We start from the raw sequence: 25665 nt of genomic DNA, 5'->3' as shown, positions 1-25665 counted from the left end.
TGATTCTTACTTCAGAGAAACTGCTATCTGGAGTTTTTCCACTGCCTCTAAACATGAGAACAATGTTAACCAGACTCACTATACAGAATGAAAAACTGTTTTATATTCATTACCAAGCAATCACCATACCTTCTAAACATCTACTCGAATGAGTAAAATGCCACTTAAGCCCACATGTGTTAGGAGGGTTGTGGCAGGCTGCATTCAAAGGTTAAGCTTTCAGGGACATTATTTTGTAAAATGCATTACAAATTAGCAGAGACATTCCTCAAATTGTTATTTTTTTAAAAGAGCCACCCATATTCAGCCCTGTGTCCTAAAAGAGGATGGAGAATAAGGCAACAAAAAAGTCAGACACTGAAGACAGTGGAAAAAGATGAGGATAATGGAAACTGATTTACCAACAATTAGGCAGTTTACTTAAGTAATCTAAGTCTATTACAGGCAGAGTACTTCAAATTTTGGTGGTGTAACATGTCATGTGAAAAATTATATATCCTCTGGGCAGAGACACTAAGATATGATCCAGAGGTCCTAAAATGCCAAAGTTTAATGATAATTCCCTATGTGTTTTGCCAAGTCACTTTATAGTAAATAGTATCTTACATGCACAACTGAGCAGATTCCAACAGCAAAGGATATCATTTTCAGTAGCACCAAGAAGATACTTTGAACACGTCAATCTCCCAAAGCAAAGATGCCTAGATGAAAACCATAAAGAAGTTAGCAACAGCCAGTTTTAGCACATTTAGTTACAAAACAGACTTATGTGTACTGCATTAGTTCTGTGTACCAGATTTTTGGATAGACATGTTTTGTTCATAATTAGCCTGCAGAAAAACAAGGGTTAAGGAGTATAGAAGGAAATATTTAGCTTTTTGGTGTTTAGAAAAATAGATTTGATGATCTTTTCTTTAATATGCTGTGTAGTATATTAATTAATACTTACAGACAGAATGTACATGAAATGTTCAGTTGTTTGGGAAAAAAACATGAAATTTACAGTTATTTGACATAAACTATTGTATACTTGTTTACCTATAAGAGGAAACTTTGCAATATGAATTCTGAAGAAATTTTTACAAAGTAAATTCAGAATCACGTATATTGGGAATTAGAAACAATTTCATTAGCCATCTGCATTCTGACCTTCAATGCCCAATTACTTGAAGCAAAATGGAATAAACTGCTGGCATTTTATTCTGCCCTTCTCCAGAAACAATGAGGTTTAAGCATAACAGTTTTTATGGCACTGCACATAAGACAAATACTGTTTGGATCCACTGAGGCTTAAGCACAACTTCTATTATTTTTTGCTACAAAGCAGTCACAACTATGAAAGTATTTACTATAGAGAAAGAATGTGTAGGCAATGTACTATGTTGAATGGTGTCTTTCCAAAACACATGCCCCCCTGGAATCTGTGAATGTGACCTATTTGAAAATAGTCTTTGGAAATGTTAATCAAGTTAAGATGAGGTCACAACTGGACTAGGATGGGCTGTGATCCAATGACTAGTGTCCTTACAAGAGGAGGGAAATTTGGACACCGATACAAAGAGAGAGAAGATGGCCAAGAAAAGACAGAGGCAGACATTTTAAGAGTTATGCTGCCACAAGTCAAAGAATGTTATGATTGCCAACCACTACCAGAAACTAGAAGCGGCAAGGAAGGACTCTTCCTAAGAAACTTTGGAGGGAGCATGATCCTGCTGACAGTTTGATTTTGGACTTCTACCCTGCAGAACTATGAGAAAATAAATTTCTGTGTTTTAAACCACCCAGTTCTTGGTACTTTGTTATGTAAGAAATTAAAAACAGCAAATTATCAAATATTAATCCCAATTTCAGAAGTGGGTAAATCATAGCACATGGTTCATGTACCCAGAATTCTTAACCTTCCAGCATTTTGGTTAACTGCTTGACTCAAACATCTACAGGCTACCTTTGGAGAAAGCATATATTATTATTAGCATTTATGTAGGACTTAAAAACAAAAAAAAAGACTGCACAATCCCCAAATTATTTACCTACCTTATTTTCCCAGCTCGTTGGCAAAATGTACATTTAAGCTCCCACATCTCTGAATCCCATATTGTGACAATTTCCTCAAAACTAACTGCAAGTAAAGAGCCATCTTCAGAGAAACAACAGTTAGTTGCTTGGTATTTGTGGTAACTACCTACAAAGTCACAGGTCCAGCCAACAGCTTTTTCTGTGAAAATATAAAACAAAAAGTTCAGAAATGGTATACAGGCCACGTAACATTATTGGGAAGTTATAAGCAGTAAGGATTAAGAAACAAGGAAAACAGCTGCTCTTCCAAACTTCTTTAAGTTAGTCAGAAGTGCTATGAAGCTATATTGACTTATTTCATGTCCTTTTCTGGAGACCTTGACCTCCCTTTAGTGGAACAGTGAAAGGACAAAATGGCAAAGATCCTTTTTAACGTATCCTTGAAAATGGGAGTAATCTGCACATGAATAATGGGGAGTTCCACTAAAAAAGTAGAAACGAGGGAAAAAGGCCTATAAAAATGTAAACTCTTAAATCTACTAAAATTAGTCAATATCCTATAGAATTAAACAAGGCAGAAGATGTCCTCCCAGAATGGATACAATTCTTGAAAGAGATAAACATGAATATATCAATTCTTTAGGCATAGTATAATTAACTTACTGTATATATCAGAATCATCTGTTAATATCCACACTTTAAAATGACCATCTTTACTAGCAGTAACCAAGGTGGGAGTTTCAGATGTTTCTGCATTACAAAAACAGAGAGCTGTGATATGGTCTTCATGTGGCATGTTAACCTTTGTGTTAAGAATAAACCTAGTAGGAAGGAAACGACAAATTTATTCTTACATAAGGACATACGATAATCCTGTCGTACAAGTAAAAGTATCTCTTATACTTTACACCCTTCTATACATAGAATCCTTAAGAATGTGGGTAAATCATAGCACATGCCATTAATGTAACTGCTATATTACCACCCGGAATGACAATTCAGTGCAGAATGCAAAGCGTTCTAACACATTATCTCTGTCGTCTTAGAACTTATACAAAGATAATTACTGATAGTGGTCAACTTACAGGTACAAAATGAGTATAAAATAGGAGTCATCACCAAATGATACTTGAATGCCTATTATATTGAACTCTGTAGGAAAACTGTCTAGAACCCAGATGCCTCATTTTTTGTGTGTGAAAATAAGCAAGAAATGGAATGGTTTTGAAAATCTTTACTTGTGGCAAGAAAACGTGGAAAGAAAATAGTACCTATCAAAACTGCCCTGGATAATACTTAATATTTACAATCACCCAAACTATCTCTCAAAGATTATTTCCCACTTAAGAGGGCACCACTGTGAATGAGAGATGACCTATGCTAACTAGCACTGTGTTCTTAAAGGAACACCAGGAATGGACAGTGTAGTGATTTTGGAAAAGCCTGTCACAGGTTCTGGAGTCAGACTGACCTGGTTCAAATCCCTACCTACTCTACACTAGCAAGAGTGGCGACCTTGGACAATCACTTAATCCCTCTGGGTCTATTTCCTCACCCGTAAAATGTGGATAATGGTGCTTATTTTCAGTGTTCTTGTGAAGGTTAATAAGACAATGAGTACAAAAGCACACACCCTAGCTACTGGCACACAGGAAGGACTTGATAAATGGTTCTGCATGAGAATCTAGTGGGGCTCTTGTCTAATCAAAACACACGTTATATCACATTGCACCTACATTTACCACTCCTGCTTTTCCAAAAGATGGTAGTATAATGTTACTGGAAGAGCAAGAGAATGAGGATATTTGGATTCTAATACAGAATTTGTCTGGAATTAGGCATTATGACCTTGGGGGTGTCACTTTTCCATCTTTCCTTATTTATGGAATGAGATAACGTTATGATTTAGAGGGCAACAGTACTTTCACTGAGCAGAATGCTTAAAGGATATTAGAAGAATAACATCTCCCCCATTTCTCTAAATCTGAAACTTATAAAAATGAAACATCTTAAAGACTGACAGTTGCAACCATAATATAGGATGTCAAATATTTTACACTCTGAAATTAAGAAATGCCTATAAAGGTAGTATTACCCCTGTGTTTTCTTATTATATATCCACAGTTTCATTTGCAATTCAAGCTCAGTTTCCTTTTCTTGACGTTGTTCCACTGTTGCAAGCCAGTTACCTTGGCACCCAAATGCAGCCTTTGTTAGTTCAATTTGGATCAGACCATAATCATTGATATATTCTTGTTGTATAATGTCTAACTGATGGTTTAAGAAAAAAAAAAAAAGCTTGTTAATGTAAATACATAAATGTTAAAGCATTCAAAGATAATTAATTACATCCAAGATAACTTCTATAATCTATCATAATAGATTTTTAGAGAAAGAGAAAAATGAACTAATTGTTAGCATGTATCAAAACTGCCATTCAAAAAGGGAGCATATTATATAGTACCAATCTAGTGATGATTATTCTTCAATGAGCTTGAATATTAGCAATGACGACGATCCATTTATCGAGTTTGATAATATAGAACCCTGAGCTTATAGTAATATTTTTCTCTTGCTTCTAAGAACAAATAGCTTTTTGTAAAATCTCAAAGAAGGTCAGAATCCACACCATTTTAAAGGAGTAGAAATAAAACCTAAAATTTTTATGTGAAAAAAGATGAGCAATTGTGTAAGCTAGAATTTCACTTATGGTTGTTTCTTTTATCTTGTTTTCTGACCTATTTACTAAATATGTATTAAGTACTTACTATTTGCAAGCATTATACTAGATATGAGTGTACAAAGACCAATCAGAAAAGCTTCCTTTCTTTGAGGGGCTTAAAGGACATGGAAAGACATAAAAAAGGGTTACAGTTGCTATGACAGAAAGCTGTAAAGGGTATTATGGGGCACAAAGGAAAAGGTGGGAAGCCGGCACTGTATTTATCAGCATTATAAGCAGCATTGCTCTTTAATCTACATTGAAACTTCTATCTTCAGTATGTGAAGATGACACTGTTTCACCACAAAGTAGAAATGGATTTGTATTGTCAATCTATACACTCTCATTTCCCTATCATTGTTACTCAAAGGCACAGGTGTGTGTGACAGCAAATCAGAGCAGCCTGAAACAAAATGAGAGAGAGAGAACAAAGAGGAGAGGGGAGGGAGGGAGCGCACGCGCACATGTGACAACAAGTGAGTGAAAAGTGGCTTACATGTAGACTTAATCTGCCAACTTGGCCTTAGTAGAATGCTCTTAACAAATGAACTAACCACAGATAATTCTGACTATGTTCAAGCAAACAAAGGCACAAGATCTAAGGCACTTTCTTTGAAGTGTAATTAATTGATCAAATCTTACATTGTATAACTGCTTATCGCTCTGGAGAGAATAAAACTGCAGGTGGCCAGGTTTTCCATTCAAAACCAAAGCTTTAGTTCTTGGATCAATCATCATACCAGTAGAGATCCTGCTGTCTGCAAAAGAAATGACAAACAATGTCCGAAGTCAGAGCAGTATTCATTTTGAAAATGTACAGGATTCCAAATCCACTGCATTCTGCAATACCTTTTACCAGGCCTTGAATTACTGCAGATGCCTCAAGATTTCGGTGAATGACTATTATCTCTGTGGGTAAAAAAGAAAAAAACATTTAAACAGAAACAGGTCAGAGCTTCAAGGTGAAAAAATCAGTTGAATTTACATCATTTAAAAAAAAAATTTTTTTTTTATTAGAGAAGCTGTGGGTTTACAGAACAATCATTCATAAAACACAGGATTCTCATACACCACCCCACCACCAACACCTGCATTGGTGTGGAAAATTTGTTACAATTGATGACAGCACTTTTTTGTAATTCTGTTTTTTTTAAAAGTAGTTACATTTGTTACAATTGATGAAATATTATTAAAGTAGTACAATTAACTATTGTCCATAGTTTATGTAGGGGTATTTTTTCCCCATATTCCCAACTTATTATTTACTTATTTTTCATGCATGTCTTTATTACTCACCTACCCATATAGTAGATAAAGAGGTATCAGTCCCAAGGTTTTTACAATCACAGTCACAAGATAAAAGCTATATAGTTATCCAAACATTATCAAAGATCAAGGCTACTAGATTACAGTGCAACATTATCAGGTATTTCTGGCTACTCCAATACACTAGCAACTAAAAAGAAATATCTGTATAAATGAGTCAGTTGCCATAATCATTTGTTAAATCCTAACTTCTGTGTTACAACTCCTCCCTCTCATTTGATCATTCTCTCAATCTTCAGGGATATCTGGGCAATGACCATTCTACGTTCTTCATGCTGAAAAGGTGTGTCAACATTATGAGGTAGAGGAATGAAACTGGTTGATGTTCTTGGAGAGACTGGGACCTCTGGGTTTCAGGGTTTATCTGGCAAAGGAACAATTGGGGGCTTTAAGTTTCTGAAAAAATTAACTTAAAGAGGTAAAACTTTTATAGAGTCTTGGATAGAGCCCAGGGTATTCTTTAGTATTTTCAGGAATATTGTTGGTTGGGGCTTGGCATACTGTGGCAAACTGCAATATCTGGCTGAAACTTGCATACGAATAACCTCCAGAATGACCTCTCAACTCTATTTGAAATCTCTTAGCCACTGAAACTTTATTTTGTTTCATTTCTTTCCCCCTTTTGGTCAAGAAGGCATTGTCAATCTCACAACGCCAGGGCCAGTTTCATCCCTGGGAGTCAAGTCCCCCATTGCCAGGTAGACTTACAGCCCTGGGAGTCATGTTCCATGTAGTGGGGGCAGGTAATAGTAAGTTTATATGCCGAGTTTGGCTTAGAGAGAGAGGCACCTATGAGCAACAAAAGATGTTCTCCAGGGGTGACTCTTAGGCATAGTTTCAAGTAGGCTTAGCTTTGCCATTATAGAAATAAGTCTCATAAGGGCAAGCCTCAAGATCTGAGGGCTTCACTTATTAAACTGGAAGTCCCTAATGATTGCAAGAATATCAGGAGTTCCCCAGATGGGGAAGTATATCATCACGAAATATACCAGAATACAAAACAACTCAGAAAGTTCAATTAATTTGGAGTGCTATTGGAACATCAGGAATACGTTTTGTGATTTAGCTGGAAAAAACAAAAAAAACAAAAAAAAAAACAGGTATGGGGGGGCAGGCACTTTTCTGTTGAGATCTTTGTAAGTTGTGTCTATGAATAGATTTTAGTGTTAATACAAACACTCTGTACCCTAAAAGAGAACCTAGATAGTTTACTTTGAAATGACCACATCACTAATGGATTGCTCACAGTTATTTTCCTTTTTGGTGGGAAAGGAGGGAGTGGGCAATGGGATCCACAAAGAGGCCCTGCTCTAGAATGAACAGGAAAGAACTCTGTGGGAACACAAGACTGGCTCCCCTTCTGTCAGAACCAACAAGATGCCCACACTAACAACTGAAATATTAGCTGTATCAAAGAAGAATCTCACAAAAGTCTTTTGAAAATGCCATATATTTATAAAGGCACAAATGCCCACTTCAAAACCCTCTCTCTACTTCCCTGTATCACCCCATACTAGGTTTTCAAAATATAAGTGGCACAAGAATAACCAAATACAATTATCCACAAATTTTCATAAAAACGTTTTGTAAACATTTTCATAAAAAACAATCCTGAAAATACTGGGTTCTGATGGTATTTGAGGGTAGAGAAAAGTGGACAAAAGAGAAGGAATGGAAGAAAAACAGCTCAATAAATCTTATACACACTTAATTTTAAGTCTATTATTTTCCATTCCCTACAGATGATTTACAGCTTTATACACATTATATTTCACACAGTAAGAAACTGAGACTTACTATTATCGGAATGGGAAGTACAGAACAAATCCCCTGCAGGTGATACTGAGATATGTTCAATAGTAGCTCCTAAACGGGGTAGAAACTCTTTATTCTTCTCTGTTGCATCACGCCACTCTACAAGTACAGACTCACGACCACCACTCAGCAGACTGGTGCCTTCTCATTCATATGAAGAAATTACAAGATAGTGTTTGGGGAGAAAATAGAGAATAAAAAACAAAATTAAAGCTTATTCTTCTTACCATGTTAATTAAAGAAATTAATTAGGTAAAACTATATACAAAACAATTGTCTTCAGATCTTTTAATATGCTAAAATGAAATCCAAAAGAAGGTAAAAAAAGAGAGAAGAGGGAACAGATAAGAGTTGGGATTTATACAAAAAAAGTACAGGATGAATAGAGTTAAACCCAAAAAGATTGATTCCATTAAGGGTAAAGGGGCTAAATATTCAAAGAAAATAAAGACTGCCATACTGGAGAAAGAAAATAAACAAAACCCCACCTTATGCTGCTTATGTGAGAAAGATTTAATATATAAGTATATAAAAGGTTAGAAGAAGAAGCATGGAAAGAAATGTTATCACATCAACATCAAAGAAAAGAGAGATGGTATGACAAAGTATCAAACAGACTTTAAGGCAAGAGCATTATTTGAGATAAAAGAGGCTAATATCATCATCATCAGGTCAATCCACTGGAAAGAAACATGTTTAAACATGTACTTAATTACATACCGTGAAATATATAAAACAGAAATGTGTGAAACTAAAAGCAGAAATAGATAAATTTACCACAGTTCAAATTTTGATATAGCTCTCTCAGTATATCTGATTGCAGATTTGAATAACAAAATTAACAAAGGTAACAATTCACTTTTTGAAAAAATTTCTTTCACCCTAATTTACTTTTAAACTAGACACTGAACCCAAAACAATTACATATTCTTATGTGCACACAGAACATTTACCAACATTGACCATACGCTGGACAAGTCTCAAAATATTTCCAAGGACTTGACTCATACTAAGTAAGATTTCTTACCATAGCAGAATTTAAGCTAGAAATCAATAATAAAAAGATTAATACGGAAATACCCCCAAGTTTGGATATCATGCAATACACTTCTAAGCATCCCCTGAACCAAAATAGGAAATTACAATAAAAATCACAAAATACTTTGAATGAAATAAAATGAATTTATGCCAAAATTTGTGAATTGCATGTAAAGTTTTCCTTAGAGGGAATTTTAAAGCCTTAAAAGCACAAAATAGAAAAGGAAAAAAGGCTGAAAATCAATGACATAAACATCCTTCCTAAATTAGAACAACAAAAGCAATCCAAAAAAGTAGAAGGTAGTAATAAATGAAATAGAAAACAAAAAAAGCAGTAGTCAACAAAGCCAAACAGGTGACTTTTTGAAAAAGCTAATAAAAACCTCTGGAAAGCCCAAGAGAAAATGGCAGCTAAACAACATATTTTATACATATATATAACACTACACATCCTACAGATGTTATAGATGGAAGCTAATAAACGTAGACAGAACTACAGAAACAGAAAATAACCATTCTGCAACAAAGTAGCAATTGGGTCAGAAAAGAATCATCAATTGCTGCTAAAATCATTATGTAAAAGTCCATTGGTTACTGGGATATTAAGGATAATCTCAAAGTACCAGATTATCAGTGAAGTAATAAGATACTTGTTAATTAAAGGAAAAAAGGGAAGCTATTTAGTGGAGAAATCAAGCCAACATCACCTTAACTGAGGAGCCAACTTAACAAACATATTATGTGCTCCATCTCGGATGCACTGAAAAAGTCACAATATCTACTGATGTAGTTATTACCACAAAAAATGAATCAAATTAGGAGGAAACAATGAGACAAAGCATTATGTAAATCAAATTGGCCTGGATTTTTCAACAACTCAATGCTGCGGAAAACAAAAAGGTGGAGGAATTGGTTAGATTAAAGCAAACTAAAGAGGAATAAAAATCAATTGCAATGTATGATTCTTTAGTGAATCTTGGATTAAAAAATATTAGCTACAAAGGACAGTGGGATAAGGACGAGAGGGGAGGGTTTCAATTATATATATTAGAAAATAGTATTTTATTGATGTTAAATTTCTTGAGTGTTATATAATGGCTATATAAGAGAATGTCTTTGTTTTTGGGAGATAACATGCTCAAGTTTTTAAGAGATGAAGTATTGTCCTGTCTTCAACTAACTCTCAAATAGTTCAGCCAAGGGAAAGAAGGGGAAATGGGAGAAAGGAGAGAGACAGAGAGAGACAGAGACACACAGAGAGAGAGAGAGAGAGAGAGAGAGAGAGAGAGAGAGAGGAGAGAACAAATGTGTCAAAATGTTAATTTGTGATTTAGATGAAAGATAAAATTTACATGGAAGAAAAATCCAATTTAGATGGGTTTTTAATTGTACTATTCTTGTAACTTTCTGCATGTTTCAACATTTTCAAAATACTTTCATTGGAAAAAAGATATTATGAACAACTTTATGTCAGTAAATCTGAAAATTTAGATGGAATTTCATGAAAAACATAATCTACCAAAATGGACACCCCCCGGGGGGGTGGAGTGAATATATATTTTAATATATATATAAAGACCTATATCTATTAAAGATCTTGAATTCTATGTTTAAAAACTTTCCACAAAACTAACAAACCAACCTACAAACATTCTTTAAGCCCAGATTACTTCACTGGTGAAATCTTCCAAACATTTAAGAAAAAATTAATCAATTTAATGCTCTCCTAGGTTCAAAAAAGGGAAAAAATATTTTCTAATTTGTTTCATAAGCCCAGCAATAACCCTACATCAAAAGTAGTACATGAAAAGAAAAGAAAATTACAAGCCTATCATACAACAGGTGAAAAAATCCCAAATGAAATATTAGCAAACTGAAGCCAATAAAAAACTAATTCAACATGATAAATTGTGTTTATTCTTCCATTTCTTTTCTTTGAGAACCCAGTAATCTAACTGTTGCACTTTTCCCAAATCCCACCTGAGAACACCAATCCTGAATGTCCCAGTGCTAAAGGATAAGGCCACCACAAAAACCTGTGACTGCTAACTAGTGAGAGAGGAGGTGGGCAAGATGGATAAGAGGAGCAAAACAGAGAAAAGTCAGTCACCACAGGTATCAAATTGGTGTTTGATAAAATTTGGGCAGAGATCACAGCAGAGAAAGAGATGGAGAGGAATGGCAGAAGAAACAACCAGGGGTAGGAGAGAATGAAGACACCACCTGGAACATTTACAAATATATATACATACACATATTCATTTGAATTTTTTAGGTGTAGGGTGGGGAGAAAGGTGGAGAAGACAGAAGGGCAACCTACATCTTTTATTGGTAGTTAACATCCTCTTCATTCCATTTCTATTCTCAATTCCCGTGTCACAATTGTATTCCTACTGTACTATTCCAGGTACGTTAGGTTGAATCCCATCCCCATACAACAGTCATTATTTCCCAAGCCCAAAACACACTTAAGGTGAAGCTGTGTCTTACTTCTTGGGGCTCCAGTGAAATAAATTCAAGTAACATTGTAAGGATCAGTAGCACATGGTACCATCTAAGATTTGTCCTGGGAGTCTCCAGGAAGACATGCAGAAAGGAAAATCACTTTTCCTGCCTTCTCATTTAGCCCAGTCACATAATCTTCCCTGGCATCTAACTTTACGCTTCTAGGACTAGTCATAATATGGTGACATTTTTACTACATGGGGGTGAAGATGCTAAAAGAGGACGCAGGTAACCAAAGACAAACTGTACTTGATCATCTTTTTGTTGAAGACTTCTCTATTTTCAAGGAGGTATTTTTGCTCTCTAAACCTACACACACTAATGTAGTTTAAATGGAACAAAGATCTGAATTCTTTTAGAACAGTGAATGTTGAATGAGGCAATCTAGCAGTTAAGAACACACGCTCTGGAATCGGACTGAGGTTCAAATCTCACTTACTAGCCATGTGATCTTAGGTAAGTTGTTCTCAATTCCTTTTTCTGTAAAATAAGAATGATGCCTATTTCACAGCAACAAAGATTAAATGAGATAATGGATATAAAGCACTAGTACCTGATAAAGTGTAGCTAGTTGTTAGCAACAAGTACTTAGGTATGTAGACACACATCAAAAAACAAAACAAAACAAAACAAAACAAAAACAAAAAAACAACATAATTAAATTAGGTTCTTTATGGTAGAGACTTTACCACAGGTGCATACTTTTAAATTTTGACGGGCATTGAAACCTAAAGGATATAGTATTGTGCAGAGTAAAGCCCAAAACACAGGGGAGATGCCTAATTCATTTGACCCATGCAATTCTAAATCTGAATTTCAAACTATGAATACAATAAACTAAAACACTTGATTCATATACTTCAAAAGTTCATTTTAATTATTAAACCTGCCATTACCTGTCACTGAAAAAGCCAAATCCATGACCATATCATGGTGCCAATGCAAGCAGGTGTATGTGTATTTCTTATCATTGTCAAAATTCCTCCTATTGGAGAAAAACAAAATTTTTAATTTGTCCAAAGGGATAATAAGTTAGGAAAATAAGGGCACATCAAATACCATAATATCAAGGTTACTGGTTTTAATGAGCATAAGAAGTACATTTTCTATTTCTAACCAGTTACTTCTACAAACAATAAATTATATGGTGTATTCTACCAGTCAGATATTTACCAGTGTCACTTTTTCCTTTTTAGGCTAACAAAAAAGTTCTCTTCAAGAAAATGATTATAGGCAACATGGAATTTTTCATTCCCCCTATAAGCCGAAGGTTAGAAAATTCTAAAATAGTAACTCTATGAAATGAAGAGCACAATAATAAAAGACAGGGGATACCAGCAAAGCCTAATCTGTATCACCAGCAGTTGCTTTTCAATACTGTACTTGTTCCTGGACCCAGAGATAGCCCTGTTCTGCAGGACTAGTACAAAATAGTATATAAATAATCACTATGCTCTTAATGAGTTAACTGACCAAAGACGAATTTTGCCATCCTTGTGACCAGAGGCTATGCAGTCTTCCTTTGGGTGGCATGCTACACATGTAAAATTGTTCCTAGAATGTTTCTTGTTTCGTGATGATGACAAAGTAAACCTGTAAGAAAAAAATTTCCCTTAATTATTAATGTATCTTGGTAAACGGTGATGTAGTTAAGTAAAAAGGAGCTCCCACCCTTATCAACCAAAATTAAGAGCTCTCAGAATTCACTGTATATGAAGAACATTTTTAAAAGAAACATTCTGATTCATCAAGAATCAAGTATTTGTTTTGTAAACATATATTACTATACAAATATAAACTTCATGTGGCTAACATTCTATCATAATAACTTGTCTATGGAGGCCACTGACATTTAAAAAAGAAAAGACAGTCCCTGTAGCAGTTTGGGGGTTGGACAACCCATGTTCAAATTTCTCACTGAAGCTAAGTTTTAGTATAAGGTATGGACAAGCCTATGAAATTGTATCAGACAACTGGGTGCTAAGTCTTAAGGTAAAAATCCATAGAGATAAATTCACTTATTATAATGTCTAGGCTATTTTCTATTCTTAGGCTGCTTATCTGTCAACTTCCTGGCTATGAAGAAGTCAGGATCCTTATAGAGCATAGAAAAAACATGTTGATCTTGGCAGGTTAAAAGAAATTGAAAAGTGACTACCCGATGCTTAGCACCTATCTCTTTAAATATGTTATCTTAGTCATCCTCACAAGTGTTCAATCCTATACTCTCAAAATGGCAATTAAATCATTTAGGGAGGCCATTTCAAACTGCATGCAATTTTGACACTAAGTATGCACATCAGAAAATAGGAGCATATGGAATTTGTGCTGGAAAAAACTCCTCAGCTTTTGGTGACTAATAACTCGCCACCCTTACCCACTGTAGATTAAAAACTAGCTCTCCTTATCTTGTGACGTAAATCACTTGTAACAGAAAACTAGAAATCTTGGCTTTGGATTCCAGGAATGAGGATGAAATAAACTAATGAAAAACCCTTGAGTAAATGAGCATAATAAAAGGATTTCTTACCTTGATGTTGTTTTCATCTTGAAAAAATAAACAGACAAGTAAAAGTCCCGTACTGCTGCAACATACTCTCCCTAGTATTTCAAAGAGAAGATACTATTACATTCACAAAATCAGTTAATACTCTTTAATAAATATTCCCATCACAAAAGTTAACATAGCAATAACTTGACTTAGTAGATTAAGAGCATATTAATATGAGACATTACATTTTAGCTATTAAAATAATTGTTTTAAAAATGATAGAAGAATGAAAAGATGCACATAGGTTCTAAATTCTAAAATTAAACTCGAGCAATATGATTTAGTCCCTCGCCCCCCATTAAGGCATAATTTATGTACAAGGAAGCAAACTTTTCGATATGTGTATATCCACAAAACCACCGCCAATATTTAGCATTTCCTTCACCTCAGTAAGTTCCCATTTTTCCAGTTGTCCCTCTCACACCCCTACTAGCAACTATGATTTCTATCACCATAGCATACTTTTCTCCCTGTACTGCATATATATGGAATGATACAATATATACTCTTCTGTATTTGGATTCTTTAGCTCAACATTGCAGTTTTGAGATTCATCCATGCTCTTGCATATAAAGTAGTTCCTTTTTACTGCTGAGCAGTATTCCACGGCACGAATATGTAATACTACAATTTGTTTACCTATCCTCTTGTTCCTGAACATTTGCTTTATTTCCATTTTGGAGCTATTATGAATAATAACCATTCTTGTACAGGTCATTTTGTGGACATGTTTTCATTTTTCTATTTCGGGTGGAATTGCTAAGTTATGGTCAAGTTGTGTGTTTAACTTTGTTCCACATGTCAATTTTTTTTTTTTTTTAGGTGCTTAATGACTATGAAGTGGTAGCTCATGGTGGTTTTAGTTTAGTTTCCTGATGACTAATGATGCACAACAGAACAGAGGTGCATAGGGACTTTTAATTTATAGTTAAATGATGTTAAAGAACAATGATAATGTTTAAATGTTAATAATGTTAAAAGATCTTTCTCTATTCTGAGAAATTGAATCTTTTCAGAACAAATCCAAAATAAAGCTATAAAACTTAGTGCTAAATACCTGCCACCACAAGGATGTTCAAGCACTTCTGATCATACTTTTAAACTAATAAATAAAGTGATTATTAACAGGGGATAGCCAAATAAATGGAGGTATATTTATATAATGGAACATGGCTTAGTTATTATCTCTGAAGAATATGTAGGTATACACTCATGCTGCAATATAGGTGGAAAAAAATAGGACAAAAAACTTTCTGATTCTAAGTTGGTTTGAGAAAAGTTGTGTATGTGTAGGAAAAAAAACTAGGAGTTTCCTAAAATATTACAGATTTTATTTCCTCACTAAATTTTTCTGTAATTCCAAATTTTCTGATATATTTTGGCAAAATTAGAGGGCAATACAAGGGCAAAAGGACAAGGTATACAGAATTAGGATGGTCCTAAAAAATCTATACTGTAAATACATGCTAAAGCAGTGAAACAGACTCCTTAATTACTAACAAAAGTATTTTTACTCAAAGCAGTAGTAAATCATTTTAACACAAAATGATCAAAGGATAGACTGCAGGAAAAAGATTTTATGCACAAGAAAAGAAAACCAACAAAACAAAATTTACCTTATTACCAAAGGCAATGCACTTGGGTGACTCGTTTATGTAATCCAAAACAATGGATACCTCTTTAGCTTCTAATTCCTGGCTTGATGATTTTGGCAGTTTCACTGAAACCAGCTGAAATACATCTAGCCAAATGAAGCTGTATTAACATAAAGCTTCTCACGAGAAAGTGAAGATGTACATTTATTCCTATGAAATGACCAGTATTCTACAATTCATTTGATGCCAAGATAATAATTTTCGACTATCTTAAACAAAATATACATTCAAGTTGGACTTTTCATTTGAATATACTAGTTTTAAATGGAGGCATAATTCCACAACTCATATAAATATCTACCCAACATATTTTGAAAACAATTTATATCTTATTGGTGCATCCTACTTTCCAAAATATTAAGCTGAGCATTAAAATGGAGGTGGAAAATGAATACTGGTGAACTAAGCAGCCAAAAGCAACAAAGCAGTGAGAGCTTTCAGAAATGTGATGGGTGTATCACAACATTCATTGGATAAATATCTGTTTCTGTAACACGGACATGCTCTTCCCTTTACAGCTTTTTAGCTATATTTTACATGCAACCTTATCTTTCTTGAATTTTTGAAGAGTATAACATTCTGTAACACACTAATCTACTATTTTTCCATTTTCCAGTCTGCTTATTATGTCCTTTGAACTCTTGCTCTGTCCAGTCTTCTGAGTCATTTCAAACTTTAAATGCCCAAATCCTGATCTCTTGATTTTCTCTCTAATCTCAGTCTCTGACAATACTGACCACTGCAATAAATGGCATCATCATATACCCAGTTGCTCAATCACCATCCATATCACTTATCAAACCATCAGCAAATCCTGTGGACTGTACCTTCAAAAACATACCCAAAATTCAACCATTTCTAACCACTTCTGTATTATTACCTAGTCTAAAGCCATGATCATGTCTCATCTTCTAAGTGTTAGGAGCAATCACCTTGTAATTGTCCTCCCTTCTTCCACCTTTGTCCCCCTTCAGTCTATTCACAAAACAGAAGCCAGTGATTCTATTAAAGTAAGTCAGGTCTTATCACTCTTATGTTCAAAACCCTTCGGTGGCTTTTTTTTCTTTTTTTTACTTTAAACTTTTTATTTCATCCCAGATACCCAGATCCACCAATTTTAGTATTTTGTTACATTTGCCATATCATTCTACCCATCCATTTATCCATCCATTTTCTGAACACTTTAGTGTAGGTTATATATATCACGCTCCTTGAACACTTCATATTGCCATGTACATTTCCTAAGAACAAGGATACTCAAGTATCTACCTTAAGTGTACTTATCAAGTTCAAGAAATTGATATAAAGCTTACAGTCTATAAACCATTCTCATGTCAGTAATGCTGCAGAATCTCCAATAAAGCTGCACAGCTTACTTTTCTTCCTCAGAGGAACCTCCCCCAACCACTTACTTTTACTCTTCTTTCTCAGGAATACCTTCCCTGACCACTTATTTAATATGTACTCCTCAAGGGCCCTTGCTTTATTTTCTTCTAGAACACCAGTCATCTTAATTAAAAAATTAATCTAACTGGCTTACTTTTGGGATTCATTGTCTATTTTGCTCTCTGCAACCAGAACACTATCTGGCATGTGTAGGTGTTCAATTAGTTCTTTAATGAATTACTACATAAAGTCAAGAAATGATAACATAAAAGATAACATGTAAATAAAAGATTTTTTCTTAAACGGAGAAACAATATGACTACAATTTTCTATCACAGACTCTGGTTTTGCACTATGGAATAAAGATGAAACAAATGGAAGATACTTGAGTATGTATATTTGAATATGAGAGGCCAGTGGTACAGTAATTAAGCCAGCCATCACAGGGGATCTTTTCAACCTTGATTCCAATTTTTATATAATAGATATGTCCATTATATACCAAGTACTGGAGAATAACACCAAATCCCACTATGACTGCAATTCATATTAGATAACAGTATTTGAAGTTTCAAAAGGCTAATGATCAAGACGTTTACTTTAGATCATTAGTTTTCAACCCTGGCTTGCACATTAGACCCAAGTGAGGAATTTTTAAATAAACTTCTAGGCTCTGCCCCAGAGAATCTTATTCAATTGGTCTAGGGTGGGATCTTGTTATTAATTTAAGTTCCTTGGAGTGCTTCTAATGTGCAGACAGTGCTGAGAATCACTGGTATCATTGTTATTGATAAAAATTTATAGTACAACTACTGGTACCTGCCCTTCTAAATGAGAAATCATGAGGTGAGTAGAGCAGGTGGTTACCAAATTGGGTGATAAGCAAAAGCATTTGAGGAGCTAATAAAAATGCAGATTTCTAGACTACATATCCCATTTCTTGTGAATCAACTGCCAGTCAGGAGTATTAGGAATCTAGATTTTTAGTAAGTACACGGATGGTATTAAGAATCCACATATTTACATACAAAACAGAACTTAAATGGTGAGAAGAGTGTTATCTTCAAAGTAGTCACCTGGGAAGGCTACTTATTTATTTTAAGAATGTTGCCATCTCCAGAACATTTTTTTGGAATATCCTTTAGGTGGTTAGGGCAATAAAAGAAAACTAAACTTACTGCTTTTTATACCTTCATGCCCCATTTCTGATAGACAGAATTACTCATTTCCAGACTTAGCTCCAAATGATTTTGTTACAAAACCAATTTAGCTTTCACAGTTTTGACTATTCACAGGGCACTTAAAAGTCCATAGTATACAATAAGCTGAAAATTTATTTTGGCCAAAAAAAAACCCCCGAAACCAAAAAAAAAAAAAAAACAAAAAACAAAAAAACAACTAACAAAAGTGCACCATGGAAAGGATTCACTTGGTGAGCTAGCCTAGCTGACTGTCCAGTAACCATCTTAAAGCTTTCTACTTTTAATCCTGAGTACAGCTATATTTTTATGGAGGAAACCACACTGTGAAGTAGTGGTATTCTTGAATTCTGGGATTAGAAAAGTTCTTTGGATACATCCTTCATGTCAAAGCTTCGTTGTAGCAAATTCTGCACTGCAGTAAAATTATTTGTAACCACTGAATATATTCCAGGAATTTTCAAAATGCTCTGAAACAAAGTAGTTCCAATGAAATAATGTTCAATGATAGGGAAACCATAATTAATAAAGAGGTGGGCTTGGACTTGTCTTCCAATTGAACTTAAATCTATTATTCTTAAATATCACTATCATTTTACCCATTACTGAACTCCCATTTGTTGATCTTGATATCAGCATAGAAACAGGTTGATAATAAAAACCAATACTGTATTTAGAACAGAAAAAAATATATCTTCAATACCTATGAAGGTAATGTAAATGCGAACTTCTAAAAACTGTTAACTTTAGATAAAAACCAAAATGGTAATTTTTGAGAAGTTGTAAAATTTAAAGAACCACTTAATGCCACATGGAAACAAAATAAGTTAATTATACTATACCTGGTTTTCCTTTATTTATTATAACAAAGACAGAATCCTCAGTACCGGCAAGAGTAAAGAGGGCATGAAGTTTATGTCCAACTATGAAAGTCTGAAAAACAAAATTCACTATCTTGTTTATTGTCTGTCTCTCTCCACAAGAACTTAAGTACCATAAGGGCAGGGATTTCTACAACATTTGCTCAAGTATATAGCCCCAAATCAGAAGAGTATCTGGCCTAGAAAAAGAGACCCAGTACATATAAGCTGAACAACCTTTCATGGTTAATACACACAGATGTACCTTACTGTTTCTAAGGTGGAATAGTATTCTATGAATGTATTTATTATAGTTTTAACCAGTCCCCTACCAACCAACATCAAGGTTATAATCAATTCCCCACCCCAATAATGTTGCAGGTACTACATACACATGCCATTATTTCAATGAGAGATCTTTATAAGGGAGATTGCTGGAGCAAATAGAATGTATTCATTTTCAGTTTTACTCACATTGATTGGGTACAAAAGTGCCTATTTTTCTAAACTTAAACTAATACTAGCTTTTTTTCAGTCTATAACTTGGCAAATCTGATGGGGAAAAATGTTATGGCATATGTTTTAATTTCTTTAATTATTAGTGAGGTTAAGCATCTCTTCATGTTTACTGGTCATCTGTATTTCTTCTGTAAATTATATATTCCCACCCTATGCCAATTTTTTTCTTTAAACTGGGCTACTAGTTTTTTCTTAATGATTTTTTTTTTTTTTTGGTAGATTAGGGCTAACGTCACCTTATAAGTATTTTCTCTTGGTTTTGTCTTTTTTTTTTGTTACAAGTTAACATTTTTTATACAGACAAATTTGTCTTTTCTTTTATGGTATTAAATTTCATAACTTGTTTAGGAAGGATATCTAAAAATTAGACCTTATAGAAGGAAATAATACATGTCATTAAATTGTGTTGCCATTCCTTTTCACATAAGGAAAACCAAGTACCAATCCACCTACCTTTATCAAGATGCCATCTAGATAGTCCCACAGTTTAATTGTGCCATCAAAGGAACAAGAATATAGCTAAAAGAGTAAAAAGAGTTCACAATTGATTAAAAAAATAGATATCCAATAAGATACCAAATAATTACATGCTTATACAGAAGGCATATTCTGTTCATTAATTCATTGCTAACATTAAAGAGGTGGAGCCATTTACTTATACTGTTTCTGCAAAATAGACAATCTTATCACTATTCTCTGGAGGGAGCATGTTCATCAATTTCAAGTTTTAATTAAAACTGAGGAGAAAAAAAAAAAGCAATCAATCCTCTATCTATCAGAGGGAGGTAGTAGTGAGTTATAAAAAGCACCCAAGAAGTTGTTGCTATTTCTCCCACAGCCTAGTTCCTTTTTATTAGCAGAAACACTTACATCTTACATGATTACTAAAGGAGTGTTTCTCAAATTACTTGAGAAGGACCTTTAAAAAGAAAAATTAATTTCCAATCCTCTGAGGACCAATACTTGCATAAATGCAATAGGAATGATTTGCGCTTGGATGCTGTGGGAATGCCAAAGTCCTCTACAGTTTTAACACTTTTCTTATTGCAGACTAGGAAGCAACAGTTTGTGGCTCTTGTCTGTAAACCATACTTTGGTAGCACCACAAAATCTTAGCAACAGAATTTTTATTTTTGACCTAGTGTACTAAGTTTTACTAAGGCCACACTGGAACTTTTTTTATTATTTGAAAATACTTCACATAAAATGTTTATTAAGAATTTTATTTTCTTTGAAAGAAAGTGGCTGTTTTAGGACATCCTCAAATGAGAACATAGGCTTAGAGAATACCAATTAAAAATTTTGGATTAAGAAAATGTTATTTATCCAAGTAAAACAAACAGAAAATAAACATCAGAGTTACTACACATATAAGAATCATAACATAGGTTAGTAACATACAACGAATCAAACACACTCAAATACTGTGCCTCCCAAATCCATAGAATCTGCTCCCCTCGTCATCTCAACCAAACCTGGCACTAAAACTGCATTCCTCTAATTTTAACTTTCAGCCAAATTAAATAGATCTTTTATGCAATGTGTATATAGGTTTTTTGTTCTGCTTTAAAATTTGGTAAGACAGAATTCACAAATTTCAATTTTAATGACAGGGTATTTTTGCTATGAAAAACAGTCAAAGTCTACACATCACAATAAAGTTTTACCAAACTCCCAGAGGATAGAAAGGATAAAAGGTGTGCCTAGACCCTGTAGAAAAATTATTTAAACTTTGATTTTCAAGAGTAATTCATTTAATTTCAGAAGACAAGATCAGTGTTACTTTATGCCCTACTTCTTTTGTGATAATGCAGTGAATGGCAATGCAAATCCATTCTTAAACAAAGCAATAAGTCCTGAGTTGGCTGTAACTAATCCAGAAAAACAGAACTTGTTCAAAATTGAGAGCAAGAGCAAAAAGTTGTTAAGTCTTTGGTAGCTCTGTGGAAACTTAAGAACAGAATTAAAAACGACCATTTCATTATTCTTGAATTCTGAGAAGCAAAAGCTGCTTCATCAGGGAACAGGGGAGGTCTGAAATAAATTTGATTCCCAAGTTTGTCCTGAGATTAACTGATCAATCCACTCACTAAAGAAGCCCTTCTGTCTACACACTAGCCTTACGATTAGGTTAACATTTGCACTAATTGTAGAGAGTCTCACCTCTATAGGGTCAGATCTACCAAATTAATAACTAGGCCAACATTTTCCAGAATGTGTTCCAGTACTGATATCTCAAGGTACTCTGAGGGTTCAGAGTTCAAATAAGTTTGAGAAACATCAAAGACTATATATCCCTTCCGGATATTCATAATGCATATAAAGGGACCCTAGAAGTCCTACAACCAAGAAACAGGTTTAACTGTGCTTAGCCCTGAACTCATACAGCCAAGGACCCCTTCTTTTTCAAGTAATATCTATTAGCATACCGTGGAAGAAATGGTTCACAGAATACAACACTGGCAACATAATGCTAGCATGTGAACCTATTTTAATTACTAAAAATAAATGAAAAATAGTCTAAATTAGAAAATCAACATATATTTCCTGATCACAGTCTCACAAAGCTGATGTTAAAATTTGTAATTATAAACAGTCTGACACCTGTAGATGGTTGTTGGGGTTGAGCTGGATTCCAGTTACCAGATTTCTGTGTCCATGCAATATGTGTACACATTCTTCTGTAGCTGTGCTATAAACTTTAACAAAGTCCCCAGAGACACAGAAGATATACCTGGATACAAGAGAGAAAAATAAATTTCACATACTCTATAAGTACTATAATCTTTTTTATTGTCCAGTATACAATTAAAAACATGCAACAAAGGTTTCTTTCAGAACAATGAAGGTTTAAGAACTGAATATTCAAATTTGTGTGCTGTTTAAGTCTACTGAAGCATCTAAGACAGTTTAGCTCTTTAACTCAGAAGAGTAGATTACTGAGGCCAAAGTCATATATCTGACCTGTAAACACGGGCAGAGATTGTACAGAATCATCCTGCAAAAATTACCAACTTAACCAAGTTTTCTGCTCACTAAAAGGACAGTATTATGTATTCACTTATTATCAACTTTTACCACTCAACGGTTCTGTCCTAACAGCAGTGTCTTTCCATGCGCCCAAATTCTTCATTGTTCACTGGGGACAACAGCAAACAAATGCTAAGTCAAATACTCTACTCTGGTCTGTGAGATCCAGACTACTCTTATATGGCAAAGTACAGAGTTAATGACAGTTCTTTTTCTTGTTGCTGAAATGCTGGTTTTGCTTTTGTCCTTCTGGATTTGCGGCTTTCTTTCATACAGCAGAGGCTACTAAATTACTAAAAGTGGGAAAGTTATGATAACATTTGTTTGGCTACTTTCATAATAGATATAAATGTACGACAAAGCCCAGAAATGTAATTCTTATAGTAGTATTCAAATAAAAACTGTTTGCTCAGTGCCTACTAGGTCTAATACTTTTCCATACACTATAGAAGGCACAAACCACAGAATCCTCAGGCTGGACCTCTTTGTGCTCCCGAAGCACCCTAATTCTATCCTAGCACTTTTCATTACACCGAAATTACTTGTTTACATACATATTCATCTCCCTTACCGGGCCGTAAGTTCCTATAGGCAAAGGCCATATTTACCTTTGATTCTCAACACCTGATCCAGTTTGTTGAGTGTAAACTTGTCCTACCCTCAAGGAGTTTATGAGCTAACTGGCTAAAATGAACTAATGAAAAACTGTTACAAAATAAGATTAAATCTTCTGATGTTGAATGGGGTTGCTATTACGCTATTTTAACAATTCTAACAGACTCGATTATTCACATGTTCATTTTTCTGAAATCAGGATGCATCTTACAATCATGAATCTTCTGTTATAGACAAGGAGGCAGTCATGACACGGTTGTGTGAAAACCATCCATTAAGATCAAGAAAGTAGGAGCAACAGATCACCTGAGATATCCAGTCTTCTATTTTGCTGGATTCCTCCTCTCCATTCCTATTCCCAGTATCTTAGTTCATAGTCTCAACATCTCCAGCCTGGACTACTCTTAACAGCTTCCAACAGTCTCCATGCAAGGCTCTTCAATTCTTCTTTCACACTCACCCCAGACTAATTTTGTGTATGCTACTTTCCTACCTCTGGATGGTTTTACCAAACTAACTTTAAAACTCCTCAAAAGTGCTCTGCTCGAATTGGCTAAAGATAAACAAGTGCTAATATATAAATTAATCTCCTAAATTCCCAGAAATTAAGGAAACAATTTGACCATGTCACTTCCTTACATTAAGACAAAATTCAATTAAAATCCTTCAGTGGTTTCCTCCTGCCTTCAGGATATGATCCAAATTGCTAATCTTGTATCTTTGGCGATTTAACACTGCGCTCTAGTCAAGTAATTCACAACTAACTCTACCCCCCACAAACACTTTCCATCAGTATCAAAAGATCCTTTAAGGCAGCGCTTCTTTTGAGTTCTGAGGGATGTGGAGGCAGCAAAAGGAATCTGATGGTCAAAAGCCTGCCCATAGTTGATTCTTATGCTTATGCTTCCCCCAAGGATCTGAATTTCCTGTCTCCTACCTCCTCAGCAGATAATCTAGACTTTACTTTTAACTATTTGAACACAAGGCTCCAAAGAAAACACTCTCTTCTATCTTGCGCATATTCTGTTAACTACAGAGAACGCTTTCTTTCTGACTACTTTCTCTTCCTCCTTTAAGGTTTAGCTCAGGGGCTTTTTTGCAGGAAGCCAACCCCTAACTAGATCAGTACCCCTCAATAGGTGCTTCTACAGCCCAATGCTCTGTGGGATTCAACAGAGCATTTACCACTTGGCATTATGATCATCTATTTATTTTTCTGCCCTACTAGACCGCAAGCTACTTGAGGGGAGGAATTGTGTCTTTACTTACTACAATAAAAGGAATATTGTGTGGTAGAAAAAGGACACATTTTTAAAAAGTCAAATATTTCTGGGTTCAAATTCCAATTTTATCACTTACTAGCCGAATGTTAGAGAATGTACTTAATTTTCCAAGTCTCACTGTTTCCTACTGTAAAATGTAGATAAGACTTTCTCATAAAGTTATGAGACTAAATGAGACAATGCATGCAACTGCAAGCTTAGCACACATAGCAAACACTCCACAAACGGATCAGTAAAAAGAGGATAACACATTTATAAACATGCACCACTATGCCTGTCACACATTACTCGATAATATTTGTGGATAATGTATAGACGAAAAAAATTAGGATGGCTGCAAGCAGGAACCAGGATTTACGTTAAAACTATGAGAGATGTGTGATTCAGGGCCAGGAAGACAAGGGAATAGCAACTAACCAAAAGCAAAGAAACAATAAGTAGCACGGTATGTTTGAGAAACAAAGTACATATTTGACAAGCAAACTGTACACCATGGGTAGCTGCAGTAAACAGATTTTTTTTTTTTTTTTTCCGGGGTGAGGCATGCAAAAAGCGGAGTCTTTAAAGATTCTGTAATTCCAGGACACGATTCTGTTGAAAGAGTAGAGATACTTCTCGTGATATTAAAGGGCAGTAGCATACACATCCCTGCCTGGACCATTTTCAAACCGCCTAAGCGTCAGGCCGATTTTTGACACGTGGGCCCGCCCCCAGTCCTCTCAATCTATCAGCAGGTAAACTGTTCAGGGAGGGGGAGGCACGCCTCAGTCTGCTGTGCTACAGGACTCAGGGGTTTCCTCATTCCTCTTACAGCGACCTGGCGCCCGCTCTTTTCCGAGCGCCCGGGGGTCTCCCGCATACGCGCCCCACCTGAGCGCTCTGATCCGCCGGCTGGAGAGACCCAAAGGGCCTCTGAAAGTTCGCACCACCCCCACCTCCATCCCTGCCAGCATTCAAGCCCCTCCGCCCTGCGGACCATACCCGCTGCCCCCTTACTTAGAATCTGCAGAAAACACTGCTCTCCTAAAGTTCAACTCGCTGCCGCCACAACGAACCACGCGGAGAGGTTCCTCCACCATCTTCACGCAGACGCAGGAACTCCCGAGGACAAGCCCCGCCCACAACTTCCTTTACGGAAACCGGAC

General features: G+C 35.2%; 1 protein-coding gene across 1 annotated transcript in view; it reads right to left on the bottom strand.

Annotated features, from left to right (window-relative positions):
- Positions 1-25662, bottom strand: part of WDR75 (WD repeat domain 75) — a 32261-nt gene extending 6599 nt beyond the window's left edge. The window contains exons 1-15 of the mRNA XM_037850471.1: positions 25517-25662; positions 22197-22326; positions 20046-20111; positions 19056-19146; positions 15590-15714; positions 13953-14023; positions 12896-13015; positions 12319-12407; positions 7862-8020; positions 5588-5647; positions 5381-5496; positions 4112-4287; positions 2680-2837; positions 2035-2215; positions 607-701 (exon numbers count right to left, since the gene is read on the bottom strand). Coding sequence (XP_037706399.1) covers positions 607-701; positions 2035-2215; positions 2680-2837; positions 4112-4287; positions 5381-5496; positions 5588-5647; positions 7862-8020; positions 12319-12407; positions 12896-13015; positions 13953-14023; positions 15590-15714; positions 19056-19146; positions 20046-20111; positions 22197-22326; positions 25517-25599 — 1720 coding nt within the window. The 5' untranslated portion in view covers positions 25600-25662. The remainder of the gene's footprint in view (positions 1-606; positions 702-2034; positions 2216-2679; positions 2838-4111; positions 4288-5380; positions 5497-5587; positions 5648-7861; positions 8021-12318; positions 12408-12895; positions 13016-13952; positions 14024-15589; positions 15715-19055; positions 19147-20045; positions 20112-22196; positions 22327-25516) is intronic.
- Positions 25663-25665: the final 3 nt, after the last annotated feature.

Source organism: Choloepus didactylus, chromosome 9, assembly GCF_015220235.1.
Source record: "Choloepus didactylus isolate mChoDid1 chromosome 9, mChoDid1.pri, whole genome shotgun sequence".
NCBI classification, from domain to species: domain Eukaryota; kingdom Metazoa; phylum Chordata; class Mammalia; order Pilosa; family Megalonychidae; genus Choloepus; species Choloepus didactylus.
The sequence above is the reverse complement of the archived record's forward strand: the minus strand, read 5'-3'. Positions and strand labels throughout refer to the sequence as shown.